The 13,796-nt window shown below is 36.8% G+C and overlaps 1 protein-coding gene across 7 annotated transcripts in view; it reads left to right on the forward strand.

The window, feature by feature from the left end:
• The window catches only part of VPS8 (VPS8 subunit of CORVET complex), a 245,956-nt gene that overhangs the window by 135,187 nt on the left and 96,973 nt on the right, over positions 1–13,796 (forward strand). For all 7 annotated transcript variants that reach the window (XM_087861466.1, XM_087861467.1, XM_087861468.1 and 4 more), the window contains 3 exons: positions 651–733; positions 1,680–1,764; positions 2,544–2,642. In XM_087861466.1, coding sequence (XP_087717592.1) covers positions 651–733; positions 1,680–1,764; positions 2,544–2,642 — 267 coding nt within the window. The remainder of the gene's footprint in view (positions 1–650; positions 734–1,679; positions 1,765–2,543; positions 2,643–13,796) is intronic.

Consider the following 13,796-nt stretch of genomic DNA (forward strand, 5'->3'; position numbering starts at 1 on the left):
TTGACTACTTTGGGGTACTTCATATAAATGGAATCACACAGTGTTTGTCCTTTTGTGACTGGCTTATTTTACTTAGCCTGTTTTTAAGGTTCATCCATGTTATAGCATGTGTCAGAATTTCATTCCAAGACTGAATCATATTCCATTATATGCATGTAGCATAGTTTGTATATCCATTTGTCCATTAATGGACAGTTGGGTTGTTTCCACCTTTTGGCTCTTGTGAATAATGCTGCTGTGAGAAACCCCAGTGTTTAATTAGAGAAATTAACATGTAAACATGGATACTACCTGTGGACAATAGATTTTAAAGAACCATGAGACATAAAAGCACCAGATAAATATATGGATATTTTTGGCTTCCTGGAGAGTTAATTAGATATTCTAATAAAGTTTTATTTACAAACACTGTGGCATTCCTCCAGTGTTTGAAAAATAGAGCCATTTATCTTTTTATAAGACTTAATTACAATATCATCAACATTATAATGGGAGTCTTCTGGTATCTCACACATGGGAAAGCCAAACCAAAACATCAAGTAATAAGACCAAAAAAAAGTTACAGCTTGTGTGGCTGAATGGACTCTTACGGAGCTAGTAAATAAAAGTTGATTCCAAAGTGTGTTTACTCGTTTATTTTAAATGTTCAGGTCCTTTTAGAATTGCTGCAGGCTGGAGGGATCGTTCAGTTTGAAGAGAGTCGGCTCATCCGGATGGCAGAAAAAGCAGAGTTGTAAGTTGTTTTTAAGGTATACATTAGTTCCCATATACTAAGTTACACTTCTTTAACCGGAAGCCCAGTTGATGCATTGCCAATTTTTAATTAAGAAAGCTATGCAAATAACAACAAAAAACCTAAATGCAAAAGTTTTTGTCTTTCAAGTCTAGAAATTAAGTAACATTTGCAGAAATTAACACTGAGTAAATTTGAAGTGCTTGTACATTTGTTTTAGTATGAAAATGAAATAACATTCTAATGATTTATAATTTTAGTTTTGTTTACATAAAATCTCCATTATTTTATAGATTTTTGAGTCACCTTATTCCTACATATTACAGGGCAGAATTTAACATAGCAAATAGGATACAATATATTAACACTATTATTTATCTCATTTGTTGAATATTTCACTTGACATATTTAATTCTGAAGAGAGAAACTTCATATAGTTAATTGATAACAATATATTAACTATTTTTATATGACACATTGTTGCTTTAACATTTATTTTGTACCCAGCTTTGAAATTTCTTATAAACATAGTATTCTTATTCAGCAGCATTTTAAACCTGTATTTAGAGGAATGGCAGATACTCCTCTCTCTTAGCTACTGTCACTTCATTTCTTTTTTTTTTTTTTTTTTAAGATTTTATTTATTTATTTGACAGAGACAGCGAGAGAGGGAACACAAGCAGGGGGAGTAGGAGAGGGAGAAGCAGGCTTCCCGCCGAGCGGGGAGCCTGATGTGGGGTTCTATCCCAGAATGCTGGGATCATGACCTGAGCCGAAGGCAGACGCTTAACGACTGAGCCACCCAGGCACCCCGTCACTTCATTTCACAGAAGTCACATCTACTAAATTCATTTTTCTTAATACCTCTGTGAGCAAACTTCTTGAAACAATAAGCTAATAACTGCCTGCCTGTTTGATACTCTGAAATTTTCCTTTTATGTTCTAGCTATCAAATTTGCGAGTTTATGTATGAACGAGAACATCAATATGACAAAATAATTGATTGCTACTTACGCGACCCGCTAAGGGAGGTGAGTTTGAGACTGCTTTACCCTTTTTTTCTTACTCAGTCCTCCCCTCCCCTTATTGAGTAGAAATAACTATTAAGTAGAACTATTCAGTAGAAATGTTGGGACATGTGTTTGCTGATTCAAGGTTTTCTTCATTAATTCACCAGGTTTTTATTGAGTATCTACTATTAGCCAACTACACACTGATCATTAAAACAGATATATTTGCTGCAACTTTAGAACTTATACTTTAGTGATGGAGACTGACAGTAAGGAAACCAAATACTTAATTACAGATGTGATGAGTGCTTGAGAGGAGAAAATGAGAAGATATTGGGGAAAGTGACTACAGAGCAGCCAGGGAAGGAATCTCAGAGGAGGTGACATAGAGACTGAGTTTTGGAATTTGAGATGAAGCCAGTTAAGCAGAGAGCCAACAGAAAAGTATTCCAGCATAGGGACAAGAATAATAAGAACAATAGAGGAGGGCAAGAGTGTGATGTGAGATGAAATTGGGAATGTGGACAGGGTCCACCAAAGATAAAAGTGTATGATATTCCCTCATTTGGTTAATGAAATTGAGACCCAAATTAATTGGAATGGATTTGCAGCTTCCAAGAGTCCACCTAAACATTAAACTCATTCTCTTTAGTATCAGTTTTCCAGCAGTTTAACTATCTACAAGTGGTTTACCATCTCCAAATAATAGATACTTACCAAGCCTGGTACAGATAGTAGATAGTGACTGACTATTGCTTGAGTGAATGAATGAATAAGTTATTTTGTCCTGTCCTCTTCAGGAAGAAGTCTTTAACTACATTCACAATATCTTATCCATTCCTGGACACAGTGCAGAGGAGAAGCAGTCTGTATGGCAGAAAGCAATGGATCATATCGAGGTGCTGATTCAATAAAACTTTTTAATTTGTATTGATATCTCCCAAATTAAGTGTATGCTAAGTAATAGCAGGTGTCATTACTAAGTTGATCTACTTCAGAATTAGCATCTTTTTCAGATTTATTCCATCTCATGTTTGTATTCATAAAGTCCATGTCATATACATGTACATATTATATCATGACTTCTGAAAACAACCCAAGTTCAATTAACCAGTTGACAAACTGGAATATTAGTGGGTTTTTAGAACCTTAGAATGACTCAGAGTAGTATTGGTCTTCCCCCCTAACATGTGATAGGGAGCCATTCCCCCCGGTTACCCAATTGCATTGTTCTCTCTGATGTATTTCTCTCTCCTACGTAACAGAATGACGATTCAGATTTTGTTTATGCGTGCTGTGTTGCAAGAATACAGGAGTTGACTTCGGAGCCAGAACTTCTTTTTAAAAGCCAAGCTTATAGATGCCTGAAAGGAGAGACTAATACATGTGTGATGAACATGTGGACACAATGCATTCTAAAGAGTGGCCCCAAAATCAGTCCTCACATTAGTTTCCTTAGATTTCTTATGTACGCTGCATCTCAAAAACCAACAGAGTTAGCAGGTTTTTTGAATCTGTTCTGTTTTATGGATCTCTGATAATTGGGGGAAAAAAAAAGTATAATGAAAGATGCCGAGGTAATACTAGTTTTGGAGATAACAAATCTACAAAGTTTTTCTTCTTGTAGCAAGGATCAGCTGACAGGGGAACTTCTGGTGATGGGTTTAGAGATGTAATGAAAGATATGTGATTATTCAATATCTTTTAAAAAATGTTATACATATGGAGGATGATAAAAAAGGATGAGCTCTGCAACTTTGAGGAAACATTGCTTGTGATGTGAATTCTTTGTCGTTCTTGACGGTTGTAAAGTTTAGAGAGATCAGAAATGTGCAGAGCATCTTATGTGAAGCATGTGCTGTGAAAGGTGGGGCAGTCAGTCACCAGATATGTGGTCTGAAGTAATTGCTACGCTTTGTCATCTGTAGGATTGAGAACATACAAGTTATTTAATGTTACCCTATTCTTGCTAACAATAAGATAAATGTATCTGGGTGGAAAGAACCCAAGAAAACCTTTCTCTATTTTTGTTTGTATCTTTTTTCCTTTAATCATTTTGTATTCTTTTTCCTTTCATCATTCCCTTTGTCTCCATCGTTGCATTATGGCTTCTTCTTCATTTCACTTCATCTGCATTACGCAGTGGTTTGAGCACATGGACTCCAGACATCCGAAAATGAAGCTATGTCTCTGCATAATGTGAAATGTGATGAATTAATCAATGAGTAAACAAATTACTCAGCAGAAAACTCATACTGGAGAAACAAGAAGTGTTTTTGCTGCACAACAATTATTTCTGCTGACTGTTTTTCCCACATCTGCACATTTTTTCACCTTGAACTTTTTAATATCTCTTAAGGCCACAATTACAAATATGTAGAATTTTGTTGAAGAACTTCTGTGGCTTCAGTAATGTGAATACAATCAGCATTCAGTGTGTAGGGGAAAAGTCCTCAGAATTTTCTGACAGTAGACGCAGTGTGTAGATTAATGGTTCTTAACACTACAGGGATTATAGACCTCTTGTGAGAATCTAATGAAAGATTTGGACCCATGGTGCTTAATATTGTGCACGTACACAGCTACATAATTTTGTTTATAACTTCAGGGAGCCACAGACCACCTAAAAGCTATTCTTAGATTGGTTCTGTGGATTCCAGGTAGAGAATCTCTAGTTTCAGTGGTTTTTCCAATATGGACAAAACATGTTTCATTAGATTTTTTAAAGTATTTTTCATTTTGGGGCGTGTGGGTGGCTCAGTCAGTTGAGCATCCAGCTCTTGATTTCAGCTCGGACCATGGTCTCAAGGTCATGAGATGGAGCCCTGTGCCAGGCTCTGCGCTCAGCAGGGAATCTGCTTGAGATTCTCTCCTTCCCTCCTCCCCCTCACCCTGCTCATACACATGTGCACTGTCTGTCTCTCTCTCTAATAAATAAATAAATCTTTTAAAATAGTTTTCATTTTGAAATATAGAAAACATCCTAAAAAATGCATAAAACAAATGTGCAGTTTAATAACACATTTAAAAAAGCAAACATCCCAGGACCAAATCAAGAAATTGAGTTTTTTCCAATGCCCCAGACTTCTTGTGTATCCTTTCCTGATCACATTCTCTTGCCTTCCCTTAATATGCCCAGGATCGTGGTTTTTCTGATACTTTCCTGCCTTTCTATATACTGCTACTGCACATGCCTATATCTCTAAAAAGACATATGTTTGTTTTGCCTTTTTCTGAACTTTACATAAAAGAAGTTCTACTCTTCTAAGTTTGTACATTTTGTAGGTAGCTGTGGTTCATTTTAATTCTTATATAGTATTCCATTTTAAAATTATATTAAAATTTATTCATTTCTACTGTTAGTGAACATTTCTATTATTTCTAATTCTTGACTATTAAAAGTGGTCCATCTGCGATCATTTTTATACATGCATCTTAAGCACAGCATTTCTTGAGGGCAATCTAGTATTACAGCATCAGCTGAGAGAACTTGATAGAATCAAACCTAGTGAATCTGAAACTCTGGAGGTGGGCCCAGCAGTATGGTTCAATAGGCCCTCCAGGTGATTTTGATGCATGCTAACGTTTGATAATCTCTGCTCTAGGGCCTATGTAATTGCCAGTTAATTGGGATAAATACATTAAACTTCAGATGCCTGCATTGTATGAGATTTTCCATTAGCCCTTTATCCTTGCTAGACTTTAAAATTTTGCCAATATAGTGCATGCATAATGATATTTTGTTATGTTTGAAATTTATATCCCTTAATCTTTAATGAGATTTAGTCTTTTCTTGTTTATTGGCCATTTAAATTCCTTTTCTGTGATGTGCTTGTTGAAATCTTTTGCCCATTTTTCTATTAGAATGTCTCTTGTACTTACTGATTTATAGGAGTTCATCATGTATCCTGGATGTTAGTCTTTTTTCTGTGATATATGTTGTGAATATCTTCCACTCTGTGGCTTTTTTCTGTGGTTGTTTTTAAGAAAAGTTTGTTTTTTTTTTAAGTAGTCAAATCATCAATTTTTTCCTTCTATGCTAAAGGAGAAATTCTCCTATATTATTGTCTAAAAGCTTTATTGTGTTTTTGTCTTTGAATCTTAGGTCCACTTGAAAGCAATTCTTGTACATGGTATAAGGTTGGTGTCCAATTAATTTTTAGAGTATGGACATCCAATTTTCCCGGCAACGGTTATTTTAAAAAGTTGCCTTTCCCCATTGCTCAGCGGGGCTACTTTGTCATACGCATATCAAGGATCAGTAGATTTGATCCGTTTTTCAGCATTATTCTGCTTCACTGCTCTCTCTCTGCGTGAGTGCCACACTATTAAATGTTGTTGTTTTAGAATAAATCTTGACATCTTTAAGAGAGTATTGACTATTCTTGGCCTTTTATACTTTATTTTTAAATTTTAATTCTAATATAGTTAACGTACAGTGTTATGTTGCTTTCACGTGTACAGTATAAGTGATTCAACAGTTCTGTACATTACTCAGTGCTCACTGTGATAAGTGTACACTTAATCCTCTTCACCTGTGTCACCCTTCCTCCAACCCCCATCCCCCTGGTAACCATCAGTTCTCTATAGTGAAGAGTTTTTTTGGTTTGTATCCTTTCTCTTTGTTTTGTTTCTTAAATTCCACATATGAGTGAAATCATACAGTATTTGTCCTTCTCTGACTGACTTATTTCACTTAGCGTTACACTCTCTAGCTCCATCCATGTTGTTACAAATGGCAAGATTTCATTTTTTTTTTTAATAACTGAGTAGTATTCCATTGTGTATATACACACACCACATCTTCTTTATGGATTCATCTGTCAGTGGACACTTGGGCTGCTTCCATAACTTGACTATTGTAAGTAATGCTGCAGTAAACAGAGGGGTGCGTGTACCTTTTGAAATTAGCGTTTTCATATTCTTTGGGTAACTACCCAGTAGTGGAATTACTGGATCATATGGTGGCTCTGTTTTTAATTTTTTTTAATTTAATGTATTTTTTTAAAGATTTTATTTATTTGAGAGAGAGTGAGGGCGAGAGGGATCACAGAGAAGGAGGGTGAGGGAGAAGCAGACTTGCTAGTTAGTGGAGAGCCCATTGCGGGGCTCACTCAATCGCAGGACCTGGAAATCATGACCTGAGCCACCCAGGTGTCCCTATTTTTAATTTTTTGAGGAACTTACACATAGTTTTCTGCATCAGTTTGCATTCCCGACCACAGTGCACAAGGGTTCCTTTTTCTTCACATCCTCACCCACACTTGTTTCTTGTGTTTTTTTTTTTTTTAATTTTAGCCATTCTGACAAGTGTGGGGTAATATCTCGTTGTTTTGATTTGCATTTTCCTGATGATAAGTGATGTTGAGCATCTTTTCATGTGTCTTTGCCATCTGTATGTAATCTTTGCAGAAATGTCTGTTCATCTCTCCCCATTTTTAAGTGGATTATTTGGATCTTTTAGTATTGAGTTGTATAATTCTTTATATATTGTTGATACTAATCCTTTATTGGATAGGTCATTTGCAAATATCTTCTCCCATTCCGTAGGGTGTCTTTTAGTTTTGATTGTTTCTCTTGCTGTACAGAAGCTTTTTATTTTGATGTAGTCCCAATAGCTTATTTTTGTTTTTATTTCCCTTGCCTCAGGAGACATATCTAGGAAAATGTTACTACAGCTGACGTCAGAGAAATTATCGTCTGGGCTCTCTTTTAGATTTCTACAGTTTCAGGTCACATATTTAGGTCCTTAATCTGTTTTGAGTTTATTTTTGTGTATGGTATAAGAAAGTGGCCCAGTTTTATTCTTTTGCATGTTGCTGTCCAGTTTTCCCAGCACCATTTGAGGAAGAGGCTGTCTTTTTCCCATTGCATATTCTTGCCTCCTTTGTCTATAATTGACCATGTAATCATGCGTTTATTTCTAGGCTCTTTATTCTGTATCTGTTTTTGTGCCAGTCCCATACTGTTTTGATGACTACAGCTCTGCAGTATGTCTTGAAATCTGGGATTGTGATACCTCCGGTTTTATTCTTCTTCAGGTCTTTTGTGCTTTCATACAAATTTTAGGATTATTTGTTGTAGTTCTGTGAAAAATGCTATTGGTATTTTGATAGGGATTGCATTAAATCTATAGATTACTTTGGATAATATGGACATTTTAACAATATTTGTTCTTCCAGTCCATGAATGTGGAAAATCTTTCCATTTGTTTTGTCATCTTCAGTTTCTTTTATCAGTGTTTTAAAGTTTTCAGAGTACAGATCTTTTACCTCCTTGGTTAAATTTATTCTTAGGTATTTTATTATTTTGGGTGCAGTTGTAAATGAGATTGTTTTGTTAAGTTCTCCTTCTGCTACCTCATTATTAGTGTATAGAAATGCAGTGGATTTCTCTATATTGATTTTGCATCCTGTGACCTTACCGAATTCATTTATCAGTTCTAGTAGTTTTTTGATGGAGTCTTTAGGGTTTTCTATTTATGGTATCACGTCATTTGCAAATAGTGAAAGTTCTTTTTCCTTGCCAGTTTGGATCCCTTTTATTTTTTTTTTCTTGTCTGATTGCTCTGGCTAGAACTTGTAGTACTATGTTGAATGAAAGTGGTGAGAGTGGACATCCTTGACTTCTTGATTTTAGGGGAAAACCTCTCAGTTTTTCACTATTGAGTATGACATTAGCTGCAGGTTTTCCATATATGGCTTTTATTATGTTGAAATATGTTACCTCTACACCTACTTTGTTGAGGGTTTTTATCATGAATGGATGTTGTACTTTATCATATGCTTTTTCTGCATCTATTGAAATGGTCACATGGTTTTATCCTTTCTTGTGTTGATGTAATGAATCACATTGATTCGCGAATATTGAACCACCCTTGCATCCCAGAAATAAATTCCATTTGATCATAATAAGTGATTTTTTTTAATGTATTGGTGGATTCAGTTTGCTGATATTTTGTTGAGAACTTTTTTATCCATGTTTATCAGAGATATTAGCCTGTAGTTCTCTTTTTCATAGGGTCTTTATCTGGTTTTGGAATCAAGGAATGCTGGCATACCCTCATAGAATATATTTGGAAGCTTTCCTTCCTCTTCTGTTTTGTGGAGTAGTTTGAAAAGAATAGGTATTAACTCTTCTTTAAATGTTTGGTAGAAATCAGCTGTGAGGCCATCTGGTCCTGGACTTTCGTTTGCTGGGAGTTTTTGATTACTAATTCAATTTCTTTGCTGGTTTTCAGTCCGTTCAAATTTCCTATTGATTCTTTATTCAGTTTTGGGAGGTTATATGTTTCTAGGAATTTATCCATTTCTTCTAGGTTGTCCAGTTTGTTGTCATATAATTTCTCATAATATTTTCTTATAATTGTTTGTATTTCTGTGGTGTCAGTTATTTCTACTCTACCATTTTTTATTTTGTTTATTTGAGCCTGCTGCTTTTTTTTTTTTTTAGTTTGGCTTAAGTTTTATTTTGTTGATTTGTTTCAAAGAACTAGCTCATTGTTTCGTTCTCTGTTCTATTTTTTTAGTTTCTATATCATTTATTTCTGCTCTGATCTTCATGTCCTTCCTTCTGCTGTTTTGGGTTTTGTTTGTTCTTTTTCTAACTCCTATAGGTAGAAGGTTAGGTTGTTTATTTGAGATTTTTTCTTCTTGAGGTAGGCCTGTATTGCTGTTAACTTCCCTTTTAGAGCACTTTTGCTGCATCCTAAAGATTTTGGATCACTGTATTTTCATTTTCATTTGTTTCCATTTATTTTTTTGTTTTCTAAAGATTTTATTTATTTGAGAGAGTGTGAGGGAGAAAGCATGAGCCAAGGGAAGGACAGAGGGAGAGGGAGAAGCAGGCTCCCTACTGAGCGGGGAGCCTGACATGGGGCTCAATCCCAGGACTCCAGGACCATGACCCCAGCTGAAGGCAGATGCTTAACTGAGTAAGCCACCTGGGCACCCCTGTTTCCATTTATTTTTTTTTATTTATTCTTTGATTTCTTGGTTGACCATTAATTGTTTGGTAGCATGTTATTTAACCTCCGTGTATTTGTGGTTATTCCAGACTCTTTCTTTTGGTTGACTTCTGGTTTCATAGCATTGTGATTGGAAAAGATGCATGGTATGATCTCAGTCTTTCTGAATTTGTTTGGACTTATTGTGGCCTAACTTGTGATCTCTTCTGAAGAATGTTCCATGTACACTTGAAAAAAAAAAGTGTTTTCTGCTGTTTTAGGTTAGAGTATTTTGAATATATCTGGATGGATCTATGGATTTCCATCTGGTTCAGTGTTTCATTCAAAGCCAGTATTTCCTTGTTGACTTTCTGTTTGGATGATCCTGTACATTGATGTAAGTGAGGTGTTAAGGTACCGTATTACTGTAATATTTATCAGTGACTTCCTATCTGTTTGTTAGTAACTGCTTTATGTATTTGGGTGCTCCCATGTTGGTGTAAAATATTTACAGTTGTCGTATCTTCTTGTTGGATTGTTCCCTCTATAATTAGATAGTGTCTTTTATTTGTCTCTCATTACACTCTTTGTTTTAAACTCTGGTTGTCCAATATAAGTATTGCTGCCCTGGCTTTCTTTTCACTTCCATTTGCAAGGTAAATGCCTTTTTATCCCTTCACTTTTGATCTGCATGTGTCTTTAGGTCTGAAATGAGTCTCTTCTAGGCAGCATATAGATGGGTCTTGTTTTTTTATCCATTCTGTCACCTTGTGTCTTCTGATTGGAGCATTTAGTCCATTTGCATTCAAAGTAATTCTTGATAAGTATCTACTTACTGCACTTTTGTTACTAATCGTATGGTTGTTTTTGTAGTTTTTCTCTGTTCCTTTCTCTCATGCTCTCTTCTTTCATGGTTGGTTGGCTTTTTTTAGTGGTATACTTGGATTCTTTGCTCTTTATTTTTTGCATATCTTTTCCTGGTCTTTGATTTGTGGTTACCTTAGGTTTATATATAACATCTTCTGCATGTATTAATTTGATGGTCATTTAAGTTTGAACCCATTTTTTACTCCTTTCACTTCCAAGTTTTAGGTATATGGTGGCATACTTTATATCCATTTATTTTGTGAATGCCTTGACTGATATTCATATACTTATTTTTAATGCTTTTGTGTTTCCTACTTTTCTTACTCTTACTGTCTTTCCACTTAAGGAACGTTTCTTTTGGGATTGTTTTAGTGGTGATGAATTCCTTTAATTTTTGTTTGTCTGGGAAACTCTTTATCTGTCCTTCTATTCTGAATGGTAGCCTTGCTGGATAGAGTATTCTTGACTGCGGGTTTTTTATCTTTTAGCCTTTGAATATATCATGCCACTGTCTCTTGACCTTCAGTGTTTGTGCTGAAAAATCAGTGATAGTGTTATGTGGTTTCCCTCATACATAACTGTTTTCTCTTGCTGCTTTTAAAATTCTCTTTTTATCAGTACTTTTTGCCATTTTAAATACTGTGTGTCTTGGTGAGGACTTCTTTGGGTTGAATATGTTGGGGGTCTCTGCACCTCTTGGATCTGGATTTCTGTTTCCTTCCCCAGAATCAGGAAGTTTTTGGCTATTATTTCTTCAGATAAATTACCCGTACCCTTTTCTCTTTCTTCTCTTTTCCGGAATCCACATAATGTGAATGTTATTCTTGATGGCGTCACTGAATTCCCTAAGTCTGTTTCCTTTTTCTCCCCACCTCTGTCCTGTTCAGCTTGATTGCTTTCCATTACTCTGTTCTCCAGGTCACTTGTCCATTCTTCTGCTTCTTCTAGTCTACTATTTATTTATGTAATACATTTTAAATTTCAGTTATTGAGTTCTTCATCTCTGTTTGGTTCTTTTTCATCTTTTCTGTCTCTTTGTTAAGAGTCTTACTGAGGTCCTCCACTCTCTTCTGAAGTCCAGTGAGTATCTTTATGAGCACTAATTTAAATTCTCTATTATGCATGTTATCTCTTTCATTTAGCTCTCTTGCTGTGATTTTGTCCTGTTCTTTTATTTGAGACATATTCCTTTGTCTCTTCATTTTGTTGAACTCTGTGTCTGCTTCTGTGTGTTCGGTGAGTCAGCTATGTCTACTGCTGTTGAAAGTAGTGGCCTTATGAAGAAGAGGCCCTGTATGCCCTGCGGTGTGATGTCGCCTGTTCACCAGAACCTGGTGCTTCAGTGGGTCTTCTTTGGGTGTTGCATGCGTCCTACTGTTGTGGTTGAGCTGCCTTTCCAGTTGTCTGCAATAGTTTTTTGCCTTTTGTGGTCAGAGTTTTGTTCCCTTTGTTGTTGGTGGGTCAGTCTGGGCTGCCTTGGTCTTAAGGTGACTTAGACCATGTGTTTGCCAGAGATGTGGTAGCACTGAACTGCAGGAGACTACGAAGTGGGGCATGCAGTGCTAGCAAGGTCCACACTGGCAAGTGGGAACTTTGTAGCTGCTGGGGATCGAGGCAGGCTGGGTTGGAGAGGTCAGATTCGTTGAAGTGCCCTGGTGCAGGATGCATGTTGTTAGCAAGGTTTGTGTGGGTCTGCTGTGGGAGGGGACCTGGAATGGAGACTTGGCTGAAGAAGGCATGTCCACAGGAGAGATGGGGTGCAGTGGCGGTGTATGTAAGCTTGTTAGAGAATATTGGTGCTGTGCCGGTTCCTGCAGGTGGCTGTGTGTTTATGCTGGGGGGGAGGGGGGGGTCAGGGGAAGGAAATGGTGCCCACAAGCTCCTTTGTTCCTAAAAAGGTCTCCCAACAATCCCTGCCCCTCCAGCACATGCTCTGAGATTAGCAGACAACCCCCCCCCCCACCATGCCCTATGCATTTTTTTAAACTAATGCTGCTGTGTTATAGCTCCTCAGGACTGTTTGTTGTGCTGTCTCTTTAAGGGCAGGGACTCAGTCTCATCTAACGCTCCAGGCTCTCTCATGAGTCTGCTGATTTTCAAAATTTCAGGTTTAAAACCCCACTGATTATAAGAATTCACAAATTCAGCCTCTCTGGTTTTCAAAGTCATGTTATGGGGATTCATCTTCCCGTGCAGGCTCCCTGATGCAAGAGTCTGTTTCTCTCTGCTCTCCGTGTCCGAGGCGTCCGTCCGTTGGTTCATTTAGCTCCCTACTGTGTCTCCACCCTTCCTACTGGAGTCAGTGGGGTCTCTTCTCTCTGTTTAGCTGTGGAGAGTTCGTTCTGTCGGTCTTCAGGTCATTTTCTGGGTAATTTACACTAATGTAGGTGTTACCTAGTGGTATTGGTGGGAAGTGGTGAGCTTGGGGCCCTCCTACTCTGCCATCCTCCCCACCTATCAACCTTTTATACTTTTGAATGCATTTTATTATCAGCTGGTCAGGTTCTACCAAAAAAAAATTCTTTTATCCTTATGACAGTGACAGGGATAGTACTGAATCTCTCAGTTATTGTAAGTTTAATTGGCATCTTTACAATATTGAGTCTTCCAGTCTGTGACCATACAGTATAAGCCTTTATTCAAGAGCTTCTATAAAGGGTTATAATTTTCTCTATAGAGATTTTCCATTCTTCATTGGACTGTCCCAATTTCATATTTTAATCATAACAGTGCTATTGTTAATGCTATTTTTAAAATTTTTATTTCCAAAATAAGTACAATGTTTACTATAAGGATTTTATGGAAGTCTTCTATTTCTGGTATGTTAACAGTTTTTTCATAAATGAGTTTTTTCACCTTTTCTTTCTTATTCTATAGTATAGTGAATTTTACTGGTATTAAACCAGCCTTGAATTCTGTGGATAAATGTAACTTGATCCTGGGGTGTGTGGGTGGCACAGTCATTAAGCATCTCCCTTCGGCTCAGGGTGTGGTCCCGGCATTATGGGATCGAGCCCCACATCAGGCTCCTCCGCTATGAGCCTGCTTCTTCCTCTCCCACTCCCCCTGCTTGTGTTCCCTCTCTCGCTGGCTGTCTCTATCTCTGTCAAATAAATAAAATCTTTAAAAAAAAATGTAACTTGACCCTGATATTATCCTTTTTAAATATTGTTGGACTTTGTTTTTATTTAGGATGTTTGTATCAATGTTTATGATTAAGACTTATCTGTAGTTCTCCTTT

This window comes from Ursus americanus, chromosome 4 (genome assembly GCF_024610735.1).
Source record: "Ursus americanus isolate L20-20 chromosome 4, mUrsAme1.1.p, whole genome shotgun sequence".
NCBI classification, from domain to species: Eukaryota; Metazoa; Chordata; class Mammalia; order Carnivora; family Ursidae; genus Ursus; species Ursus americanus.